The sequence below is a fragment of the Mobula birostris genome, chromosome 23 (assembly GCF_030028105.1).
Source record: "Mobula birostris isolate sMobBir1 chromosome 23, sMobBir1.hap1, whole genome shotgun sequence".
Taxonomy (NCBI): domain Eukaryota; kingdom Metazoa; phylum Chordata; class Chondrichthyes; order Myliobatiformes; family Myliobatidae; genus Mobula; species Mobula birostris.
The window spans coordinates 58021435-58034156 of NC_092392.1; the positions used below are offsets into that span (position 1 = coordinate 58021435).

The 12722-nt window shown below is 46.2% G+C and overlaps 1 protein-coding gene across 2 annotated transcripts in view; it reads right to left on the reverse strand.

Moving 5' to 3' along the window:
• eea1 (early endosome antigen 1) overlaps positions 1 to 12722 on the reverse strand; it is a 135798-nt gene that overhangs the window by 3252 nt on the left and 119824 nt on the right. For both annotated transcript variants that reach the window (XM_072241646.1, XM_072241645.1), the window contains 3 exons: positions 11108 to 11346; positions 5434 to 5554; positions 3300 to 3398 (listed from right to left, as the gene is read on the reverse strand). In XM_072241646.1, the coding sequence (XP_072097747.1) occupies positions 3300 to 3398; positions 5434 to 5554; positions 11108 to 11346 (459 nt within the window). The remainder of the gene's footprint in view (positions 1 to 3299; positions 3399 to 5433; positions 5555 to 11107; positions 11347 to 12722) is intronic.

Below are 12722 nucleotides of genomic sequence, written 5' to 3' on the forward strand. Positions count from 1 at the left end.
TCCCCCCCCGCCTTTTCTTTCTCCCTGGGCCTCCTGTCCCATGATCCTCTCATATCCCCTTTGCCAATCAAGTCCAGCTCTTGGCTCCATCCCTCCCACTTCTTTCAGTTAGTCCTAACGAAGGGTCTCGGCCCGAAACGTCGACTGTACCTCTTCCTAGAGATACTGCCTGGCTTGCTGAATATTTAAAGGTCTGGATGGCGTGGATGTAGAGAGGATGTTTCCTGTAGTGGGGGAGTCTAGGACCAGATGGAATTGCCTCAGAATAGAAGGACATCCCTTTAGAACAGAGGTGAGGATGAATTTCTTTAGCCAGAGGGTGATGAATCTGTGGACTCCATTGCCACAGCTGTGGGAGGCCAAACTATTGGATAGATTCAATTCTTGATTAGTCAGGATGTCAAAGGTTACGGGGAAAAGGTGGAAGGATGGGATTGAGAGGGATAATAAATCAGCCATGATAAAATGGCAGGGAAGACTTGAAGGGCCAAATGGCCTATTTCTGCTCCTATATCACACAGGCATGATTTTATTTAAACAAACAAGATCCTAAGGGGCTTAAGACCATAAGATCATAAGATATAGGAGCAGAAGTAGGCTATTCAGCCCATCAAAAAAAACTCCGCCATTCAATCATGGGCTGATCAAATTCTTCCAGTCATCCCCACTCCCCTGTCTTCTCCCCATACCCTTTGATGTCCTGGCTAATGAAGAACTTATCTATCTCTGCCTTAAATGCACCCAATGACTTGACAGGGTTGATGTTGGGATATTTCACTAGTGGGGGAGTCAAAAACAAGGGGACATAGCTACTGGTTCAGGAAATAACTACAGTACCTGCCACTTATTAAAATTGAGGTGCACAAAAGCATTTTCTCAAGAGGGTGGTGAAGGTCAGATCATTACATATCTTTGAGGCGCAGATAGATTAATATATTAAAGATTGAGGAATTGAGGGTTATGGAGAACTGGTCCAGAAGAGCAGTTGAGGACAGCGAAGATCAGCCATGATGATATTGGAATGGCCAGACAGGCTTGAGGCCACTGCCATTTTCTTGAGTTGTGTTGACAAAGACTGCAGCCGATGTGGAAAAGAATGGAGTAGGGATCAACTGTGCCCCCAGCACCTCGCCCCACCCCTCAATCAGAAGTCTCAAGTGTGCCGGGTACAAGTAAGGTGCCTGGGGCAACTAGTGCAACAAAATGGAGGGGTGATTTAATACGGGGTATTTATGATGGACTAACAGAACCTCCCCTCAGGTAGGAAAGTGAGTGGGGGAAGCTCAGACCAAGGGATGGAACACTAAACTCAAGCCTGGCTTGAACAGTGACATCACCAGCCAGCGTCACGGTGCCTCCCAGACCTGCTAGGCAAAGTGACATTACAGTCTAACCATAACGACGGGAACGCAAACAAGAGACTGAATTGTCACCTCATAACCTGGAGGGCAAAGGAGACGAGAGTGTACACTGCTGGCTTTTAGTTTCGAGTTCTTCAGTACCACCATCGCTGAAGATTTACCCTGATCCCAGCACGTGGAGGCAGTTATGAAGAAGGCATGCCAAGGGCTATATTTCATTAGGAGTTTGAGCAGATTTGATATGTCAAGAAAGTTTCTAGCAAATGTCTACAGATGCACCATGGAGAGCATTCTAACAAGTTCCATGACTGTTTGGTATGGAGGGGCCACTGCACTGGATCAGAGAGAGCTGCACAGAGGGCTGTAAACTCTGCCGGCTCTGTCGTGGGCTCCAGCCTCCCCATCTTCCACAGGCAGCGCCCATCATTAATAACCCCACCACCCAGGTCATTCCTCTCCTCCTTACCACCATCAGAAAGGAGCTGCTGGTGTTTGAGGAATAGCTTCGTCCCCTCCGCCATCAGACATATTAAATGGACAATGAATATAGTTTCCTCCCTTTTGGCACTAATTTAATTTTTATATATTTCGTATTGTAACTTATTTTAATTTTTTACGTTTTGCACTGTACTGCTGCCATGAAAATCTAATTGAATGATATGCCAGTGATAATAAACCTGATTCTGATTGCAAAATGGAGAGGCAGCACGTACAGTCCCAGCAACACAAATGTGGATGTTAGTATCACAATCGTTCCTTTACTCTGAGAGCACTTTCACCCGAGCTCCTGAAGTACCTCCGCTGCTGCCCACACGTACATCACGGTGGGGAGAACGCTCATCCACGAGCCTCGTGGAGAAAGGGAAGGGGGGAGCTGAGCAACCACTGTACAACTCCTGCTTCTCTCAGTGACCGTCACTGGATCATCCGTCTGCTCCTCTAATGTCAGTCACAACTAAAGCAGCAATCAGACTCAGAGCAAATGCCTGAACTAATATAACTACACCAAGTGGTTACGGTTATAAGCACTTGGGCTCAAACATCCACCATCTCTCCCAACACAAATCACGTCCCAAAGGAACGGCAGGGAAAATAGTGGAGGCGAGGAATAGCCGAGTAACCAACAATACATCAGGGAAAATATCCATAAGATTGAAAAAATGTGGAGAAAATTTACAGGGATGTTGCTCCCAAGTTATAGGGAGAGGAAGAATAGGTTAGGATTTTATTCCCTGGAGTTTAGGAGAATCAGGGAAGATTTGATAGAGGTACAGAAAATTATGAGGGGCCTAGATAGGGTAAATGCAAGCAGGCGTTTTCCACCGAGGTTGGGTGAGAATACAACTAGACATCATGGGTTAAGGATGAACTGTTTAAGGGGGGCACGAGGGGGAATTTCTTCACTCAGGAGGTGGTGAGTGTGGGAACAAGGTGCTGGCAGAAGTGTTGGGTGTGGGTTTGATTTCAACATTAAGAGAAGTTTGGGTAAGTATATGGCTGGGAGGTATGGAGTGCTACGGTCCAGGTACAGATCAATGGGATTAGGCAGAATAGTTTGACACATACTAGATGGATCGAAAGGCATGTTTCTGTACTGTGGTCGCTATGACTCTATGACTCCACAATATAGGCATATCAGTAAGTTGACTTGGAGGAGAATGCACTACACCAGCATGAAGGACAGAGTACAAGTTTGTTACCTGGTGTGGTTACAACAACTAGAGCTGTACTGATTAGAGCAGAGAAAAACAATGGGTGACGTGATTGAGATTTTCAACGTCAAAGGCAAGCAGTGTAGAGAGATGTGTGGGTGGGGTACAGGCGGTGAATCAGAGACCAGCGATGGGGTGAAGGGTATGACAGAAAGGGAGAGATGTGGGAATATGGCACCAGGTCACAGATCATGTGGTACAAGGGCTCGAGGCAGCGAGATCCTACCTTTCGTACAGTGACTGAGAATCCCTTTCCACAGGACATACAGTTCATCACGTCGGTATCTTCAGTCCACTTCCTATTCAGCGCCTGCGTGTGTTTAATCTACCACAACACAGAGGAAATCATTATTCTGTCCTTGAAAGAAATTTTTAATTTATCTGCCCCACACACTCCTCTACATTCCCTGAATGTAAAGCACACATCCAACTCGTTCAGAGTTTGCCCCGTTGCATAGATAGCAGGAAGCCTCCTCCCCCACGTGCTTTCCCGCTGGAATATCTCGGTTAGCAGAGTGGTGCAGTGGGTAGAGCTACTGCCTCCCAGCTCCAGCGACGCAGGTTCAATCCTGACCTTGGCTGTGGTCTACAGCACGTTCTCCCTGTAAGCAGGTGGGTTCCCCAGGTGCTCACTTCCTCCCACATCCCAAAAACGTGCAAGTTGGTAGGTTATTCAACCACTAGCAACGTATGGGCTGGGGAGGACAGGACAACAGACAGTTATGTGCAGGATGTGATTAGTGCACATATGGGTCAGATGGTCAGTATAGACAGAATGGGCTGAAGTATGACTCCAGTGTTCTTGAGATGGCAGCCTCGGTTCCTAATGTCCAAGAGCCGAAGATGGAAGTCATCTGCACCACTCTGGCTCAGCAACTGCATGGAGGTGCACTTCATTGTCCTTCTGTTGTCCAAAGATGATGGTGAATTGGGGCACAGGATTTAAATTCAACCATTCAACCTGGTGTTGACCCGTAGGTATCAGATAACGGATAAAAAACAAGGCACAATTTCAGCTGAGGGAGGAGTGTGGCCAGAGTAGCTGTTGTGCAAGGAAGGAATTGGCTCAATATTGCTACATCAATGTTCCCGAGCCCCCGAGCTCCCTGCCGGCTACGGCTGGGCTGACGGGCTTAAGAACAGAAGATGCTGGATGTACCTTGCTCTCTGGACAAACCCTAGAATGCAGCGGTCTCCAGGGATAGGGGGAGTGATCCATGGAAACAGAAAACCTACAGCACAATACGGCCCTTCGGCCTACAAAGCTGTGCCCAACATGTCCTTATGTCCTTACCTTCGAAATTACCTAGGCTTACCCATAGCTCTCCATTTTTCTAAGCTCCATGTACCTATCCAGGAGTCTCTTAAAAAAAACCACCTCCACCACCGTCACCGCAGCCCATTCCACGCACTCACCACTCTCTGCGTAAAAAACTTACCCCTGACATCCCCTCTGTACCTGGGAACTAAATCAGTCATGTGCTGGCCAGGCTCAAATTGACTCTTAGGGTACAAAATGGACTTACTGAAGGATCAACCCAACACACAGAATCTGAAGGTCACAAGGGGATCAGCAGTTCCGGCTCGAGAGCGACTTCTTTATATTTTTTTAAACTCCTATCAGTATTTATGGAAATATGTAGACACCATGGCAAAGAAAACTCACCAACACCTCTACCTCCCCAGGATGCTAAAAAATAAATGGGCACGTCCCTGTCGACCCTCACCAATTTTTATCAGTGCACCATAAGAAAGCATTCTATCTGGATCCGGTACGACAAATGCTCTGCCCATGACCACAAGAAGCTGCAGAGAGCTGTGGACACTGCTCAGTACATCACAGAAACGGACCCCTGTGTCTACACCTTTTGCTGCCAGAGTAATCAAAGGGCCCACTCACCCCAGACACTGCCTCTTCTGCCTTTTCTATTGGGCAGAAGACACAACAGCTAGAAAGCATGTACCACTAGGCTCAGGGGTGGCTTCTACCCCACCGTTATAAGATTATTAAATAGTTCTCTAGTGTAATAAGATCGACTCTTGACCTCACAGTCTACCTTGTTATGATCTTGCACCTTACTGTCTATCTGAAATGCATTCTCTCTACACTGCACCAGTTTGTTCTGCATTCTGTTCTTGTTTTACCTCGCTCCAGTTCAACGCACTGCGTGTCAACAGTACGCAAGACAAGCTTTTCACGCCTGATTTCATGCTGTATGTCTCGAAGATGCAGAGCCACATCCCTCTGACACTGCACACTTCTTGGGTTTGCACCATTACTCCATATTGACTTCTCTTATTCCTTTTGCCCAAGGTGTGAATTAGGTCCAGCGCTCCTTGCAGCCACAGCTTCAGGTTACCTGGAGTGCCTGGTTCTCCCTGCCCAGCTCCTGCATAGCAGCTGTGGTGTCATCCAGCTTCCGCCTCAGGTCCAGCACCTTCCCCTGCAGCTTCTCCATTTCTCCTTCACTCGTCAGGCACCTGGTTGACAAAGGAAGGGAGTTGGGCACAAAGCGAAAGCCAACATAAACGTATTGACAAAGTATGCCTATGTCACCATAAGTCACTACCCCGTAAGATTCAATTTCTTGCAGGCACTTAAAGGAAAATAAAGGAATACAATAGAATTTATGCAAAACTATACATAAACAAAGATTGTCAAACAACCAATGTGCAATTGAAAAATATAAAAATACTCAGAACATTCAAGTTGAAGTTTAGTTGTCATTCAACCATATGAATACAGATAAACAAAACAGTATTCCTCTGGACTCAAGATTCAAAGTTCAAAGTAAATTAAAATCAAAGTAAACAAATGTCACCATATACAACCGAGATTCATTTTCATGCAGGCATACTCAATAAATCCATAATAGAATAATAACAATAACACAATCAATGAAAGACCACACCAACTATGGCATTCAACCAGTGTGCAAAAGACAACGAACTGCAAATACAAAAAGAAAGAAATAATAACAATAAACAAGTAAGTGATAAATATTGAGAACATGAGATGAAGAGTCTTTGAAAATGAGTCCATAGGCTGTGGGAACATTTCAGTGATGGGGCAAGTGAAGTTAGGTGAAGTTATCCCCACTGGTTCTTAAGTCTGTTGATTGACGGGTAATAACTGTTCCTGAAGTTGGTGGTGGGTCCTGAGGCTCCTCTACCTTCTTCCCAATGGCAGCAGTGAGAAGAGAGCATGACCTGGGTGGTGATGATGGATGCTGCTTTCCTGTGACAATGCTCTGTGTAGATGTGCTCAATGGTGGAGAGAGATTTACCTGTGATGGACTGGGCCAATCCACTACTTATTGTGGTTCAATGGCATTGGTGTTTCAATAATCAGCTCCTTGGTCTTGCTGACATTGAGTGAGAGGTTGTTGTTATGGCAGCACTCAGCCAGATTTTCAATCTCCCTCCTATATACTGATTCATCACCACCTTTGATTCGGCTTACGAGGGTGGTGTCATCAGCAAACTTGAAAATGGCATTGGAGCTGTGCTTAGCCACACAGTCATAAGTGTAAAGCCAGTAGAGCAGGGGCTAAGCACACAGCCTTGCGGTGCACCGGTTCTGATGGAGACTGTGGAGGAGATGTTGTCAATCCGAACTGACTGGGGTCTGCAAGTAAGGAAATCAAGGATCCAATTGCACAAGGAGGTATTGAGGCCAAGTTCTTGAAGCTTATTAATTAGTTTTAAGGGTAGGATGATATTGAATACTGAGCTGTAATCGATAAAGAGCATCCTGATGTATGCACCTTCACTGTCCAGATGTTCCAGGATTAACTGAAGAGCCAATGGGGTGGCGCCTGCTGTGGGCCTGTTGCTCCGGTAGGCAGACTGGAGTGGATCCAAATCACTACTCAGTCAGGAGTTGGTATGTTTCATCACCAACCTCAAAGTACTTCATCCCCGTGAATGTAACTGTTACTGAACGATAGTCATTGAAGCAGGTTACCAGGTTCTTAGGCACCGGTATAATTGAAGTCTGCTTGAAGCAGATGGGTATCTCAGACTGCCAATGCGAGAGGCAAAATCAGTGAACACTCCAGCCAGTTGATCAGCACAGTTCTTTAGTATTCGGCTAGGAACGCAGTCTGGGCCGGATGCATTTTGTGGGTCCGCCCTCCTGAAGACTGCTCGTACGTCGGTCTCAGAGACTGAAATCACAGGATCATCGGGGCTGTGGGAGTTTGTGATGGTCCCTGCATGTTTGGATGGTCAGAGTGAGCGCAGAAGGCATTGAGCTCATCTGGGAGTGAAACCCTGCTGTTGCCTACGTTGCTTGACTTTACTTTGTAAAAGGTGATAGCACTCAAGCCCTGCTACAACTGTCCTTATTGATTCAAGTTTAGTACAGAATTGCCACTTCGCCTGTGAGATGGCTTTCCAGAGATCATACCTGGACCCCTTGTAGCTTCCTTGGTCACTGGACTTGAATGCCCTCAGCAGATTGCGGATCTCATGGTTCATCCAGATCTTCTGGTTGAGGAAGATGCTGAATGATTTTGTGACGACACATTTGTCTACAACTGTTTTAATAAAGTCTGTGACAACCATTCATTCAGATTTCAGATGAGTTCTTGAACATGCCCCACTCCATCGACTCAAAGCAATCCTTTCCTCTGCCTCCCACGACCACCTCTTTATTCTCCCAATCTCAGGAGCTTTGCTCTTAAGCCTCTATCTGTATGCATGTCGGAGAACAGCCAGGTGATTGGATTCATCAAAATGCAGTCCAGGCATGAAGCAGTAGGTATTGTATTTCTTACCGTAGTATAACAGTGGTCTAGTGTGTTGGAATCTCTGGTGCTACAGGTTACATGCTGATGGCAATTGGGCAGGGTTTCCTTCAAACAAGCCTGGTTGAAGTCCCCGGCTCTGATCTGAAATGTGTTGGGATGGACTGTTCCTTGTTTGGAGACAGCTTCATGCAGAATCTCAAGCCCCTGATACTGCAAAACACAGTGGCAACAGCCTCACACAGCCTCACATTAGCAGAAAAACAGTCACAAAATCAAATAATATAGCCCAAGTCCATGAGGGGCATGAGATGTTGTCCTGGAGCCACATTTATGTAACACCAAGTATGTAGCAGTTCCTCATCGCATGCTAGTGCAGCCGCAGCAGATCAGAATCCAGCTGGTCTCCACCAAGCAAACTCTGCAGGGCAACACAGACAGGAGGATAAAGACCTCAACTGAGTACGATCTCCAGAGCGCCTGTCGTGCCTCTGCTCCTTTCCACACCGACCGACATCTCCTCCCCGGACAGCTGCGACGAGGGCCTAGTCTGCACAACAACGTAGGCCACGCAACTCCTCTGTCATCGGTCTCGCCAATGAATCAGTGAACTGGACTGGCAGTATTCTGCATTACCAATGCCCAAAAGAAAAATGTCCAACAATCATTTGCACCATCTGTTGGACCACCCACCATCTCCGATGACTTCTTCCCTGGGTGGCCGTAGCGGATGACAACATCGTAGACAAGAAGTCCAGCTCCATCACTATCTAGCAACTCGCTGATGGGATGGACTTGTAGTACTTGGTGTTCTTAATACCCAGCAGTGTCTTGTAATCATGAAAAAGACATAAAGGATGAATAATTGGACACAGAGAGGCCGCTGCGATCAAGACCGCTGCCATCTTACCAGAAGAATGGAAAACGAGTTGTAGAGTCTTTGAGCGTGAGTCTGTAGGTTGTGGAATCAGTTCAGTGTTGAGGTGAGTGAAGTTATCCACACTGGTTTAGGAACCTAGGGTAGTAACTTTTCCTGACCTTGTTGGGGGGGACCTAAAAGCTCCTGTACCTCCTGCCCAATAGCAGTAGCGAGAAGGGGGCGTGGCCTGGACGGTGGGGGCCCTTGGTGATGGTTGCTGCTTTCCTGTGCTCCTTGTAGATGTGCTCAATGGTGGGGAGAGTTTTGCTTTTCCTGGGCGTTGGTACTTCCACACCAGGCCATGACACAATTGCATCTATCAGATTATAAATCTATAAAGCTTTAGGTGACATGTCAAATCTATGTAAAATTCTCAGAAAGTAGAGGCACCTTCTTTGTGATGGCACTTACATGCCGGTCCCAGGCCAGATCTCTGATGTGCTAACAACAAGGAATTTAAAGTGTGAGAGACTGTCCAGTACACCATCTCAATAAAGTTGGCCAGACTGCAGACCATACAACACACGAAGACATCGGTGCCTCTCCAGTAGCAACACATTCATTCGGCGAGTGGAGGTGATATCTCTTCAACCACCGTGCTTGAGCATTAGTTTCTCCACTGTCCCTTCAAAGATCAATGCCCCATGTACACATCTGGCCAATAGAACAGATGGAATGCTCCCCGCGGAGATAATAAATCAGCCATGATGGAATGGCAGAGCAGACTCACTGGTCTAAATGGTGAAATTCTGCTCCTGTGCCTTATCGTCTTAAAATTATGTCCTCCTGTTTCTATCTAAAAGGAAAAAAGATTCTGACCATCTACGCAATCTTTGCCTCTCATCATCTTAAAAGGCCATAAGATACGGGAGTAGCATTAGGCCATATGGCCTAATGAGTCTGCTCCATCATCCAATCACGGTTGATTTTTTTTCTCTCAATCGCATTCTCCCACGTTCTCCCCATAAACCTTAATATCTTTACCAATCAAGAATACTTATACACATCTATCAGATCAACCCTCAGCCTCCTTCACTCCAGGGAAACCAAACCCAGCTTATCCAAACTCTGCCCATTGCTCAAGGTCTCAGAAACAGGCACCACCCTGGTGAATCTCCTCTGCACGCTCTCCAGATCAATCATATCCTTCCTGGACTGCAGTGGCCGGAACCACACATAATACGCTAACTGTGATCAAATCACAGTGTTTTGTAAATTGCAAGACATCATCCCAGCTCTCGTATCCTGTGCCCCAGTCTGCAAAGGCAAGGGTGTCATGCTCCCCTTTCATCACCCTATCCACCTGTGTTGCCATTCTCAGCAAAGTGTGGATTTAGACCCCGTGGTCTCTCTGTTCAACATTTCTTCAGGCCTTACCATTGGCTGTACACACTTCATTAGGAGTTTGAGGAAATTTGGTACGTGATCAAAGATTCTTGCAAATTTCAGTAGATGTACGGTGGAGAGCATTCTGACTACTTGTGTCACTGCCTGATATGGAGCCTCCAGCGCACAGGAACGCAAGAGGCCACAGAGAACCATAGACTCAGCCAGATCCATCACGGGACATCTTCAAGAGGCTGTGCATCCATCACTACAAGCCCTCACTGTCTGGGATATGCCCTCTCTCGTTACCAGCAGATAAGGGGTACAGGAACCTGAAGACCCACATTCAACATTTTAAAACAGCTTCTTCCTCTCTGTCGTCAGATTTCTGAATGGTCTAGGAACCCAAGAACATGGCCTCATTCTTCCTCTTTTGTGCTATTTATTTACTTTGTAACTTATAATAATGTTTATGCTTTTGCACTGTACTGCTGCCCCAAAACAGGAAATTTCACAACGCATGTCAAAGATCATAAACCTGACTCTGATTCTGGATAAATCCAGCAATTTTCCTTCCCCTGGTACACACAAAATGCTGGAGGAACTCAGCAGGTCAGGCAGCGTCTATAAAGAGGAATAAACAGTCAATGTTTCAGGCTGAAACTCCAGTGAAAACATCCATCAGGATCTTGGCCTGACACATCGGCTGCTTATTCCCTGTTATAGATGCTGCCTGACCTGCTGAGTTGCTCCAGCATTTTGCGTGTGTGTTACTCTGGATTTACAGCATCTGCAAAATCTGTGTTCATAGTTTTCCTTGCTTAGCAGATTCAGAGTCCAGTAGTGTCATCATTATTGTTACTACTTTGTTAAGCTCCCAACGACTGTAATGGGACTTAAACTTGCTACTCTGGATCAGCGGGCCAGAACACTGGCCCCTCTACCAACCAAGTCACCTGTGCTGCTTTTATGCTGACGGGAAGATGGTTGCTATCAATAACAAAGCCCGCTATGAAGGTGGAGCAGCCACAAACCTACCTTTCCAGCAGGGCTCTCCGCTCCTCCTGGTTGTGCTGCACGGTAGCTTCCAGCACAGCAATCTCGCCCCGCAGGTCATCCATCTGTTTCTCCAGCTCGCTCACCCGCCGCTGGCTGCTCTGCCACTCCTTCTTCAGCGTGACCATGTTCTCGTTCAGTGCCGTGACCTGCATGTTATGCTTCACCTCGGCCTCCTCGTGCTTCTTACGCAGTTCCTCCTTCTCCTTCAGTTCCTGTTGCTGCATTGAGGCAACGGGAAAGGTTCACACACAAAGTCAAAGTAAATTTATCATCGAGGTACGTACATGCCACCATATACAACCCATATACAATGGGAAAGGTTCACAACAAAGTCAAAGTAAATTATTATCGAGGTATGTATATGCCACCATATACAACCCTGAGAGTCATTTTCTTACACGCATTCACAGGAAAATAAAGAAATAAAATAAAGAATTTATGAAACACTATAAATAAATAAAGACTGACAAACAACCAACAGGCAAAGGGAGCCAAATTGTTAAATAATACTGAGAACATGAGTTGTAGAGTCCTGTTTAGTGAATCTGTAGTTTGTGGAATCAGTTTAGAGTTGAGTTGAGGGAAGTTATCCACGCTGGTTCAGGGGTCTGATGGTTGAAGGGTAATAACTGTTCGTGAACCTGATGGAGTGGGGCCTAAAGCTCCTGCACCTCCTGCCTGATCATAGTAGCGAGAAGAGGGCATGACCTGAATGGTAGGAGTTCTTGATGACCGGTGCTGCTTTCTTGCAAAGAAATTGCCCCTCATGTTCCCTCTAAATATTTCACCTTTCACCCTTAACCCATGACCTCTAGTTGTAGACTCACCCAACTTCAGGGGAAAAAAGCCTGTTTGTATTTACCCTATCTACGCTATCAAATCTCCTCTCAATCTTCTACATTTTAAGGAATGCAGTCCTAACCGATTCAACCTTTCCCTGTAGCTCAGGCCCTCAATTTCCGGCAACATCCTTGTAAACTTTTTCTGTACTCTTTCAATCTTATTGACATCTTTCCTGCAGGTAGGTGACCGGAACGGCACACAATACTCCAGATTATGCCTCACCAAGTCTTATACAATTTCAACATAATATCCCAACTCCCGTACTCAAAATATTGACTTATGAAGGCCAATGTTCCGAAAGCTTTCTTTACGACCTTATCTACCCGCAATGCCATTAGTGTCCTATCGCTCACTGTGTAAGAGTGACTCTGGTTGCCCCTCCCAATGTGGAACACCTCACACCTCACAAATTCCATCTGCAATCTTTCAGCCCATTTTTCCAGCTGTTTCAGACCCGCTGCAAGCTTTGATAGTCTTCCTCGTTGTCCACTACACCCCCAATACATTTGACAACCTCTTTTCCATCTAGCGCTTTTATGGTATGGGAGTCCCAGTCAATATGTGGAAAGTTAAAATCACTTAAAATCACAACTTTATGTTTCTTGCAACAGTCTGGGATCTCTCCCCAAGTTTGTTCCTCTAAATCCCACAGACTGTTGGTTGGTCTATAACATAGCCTCATTAATGTGGTCAGTTCTACCCATAAAGCCTCACTAGACATAGTTAGTTAGTCCAGTCTGAGCCAGACCCA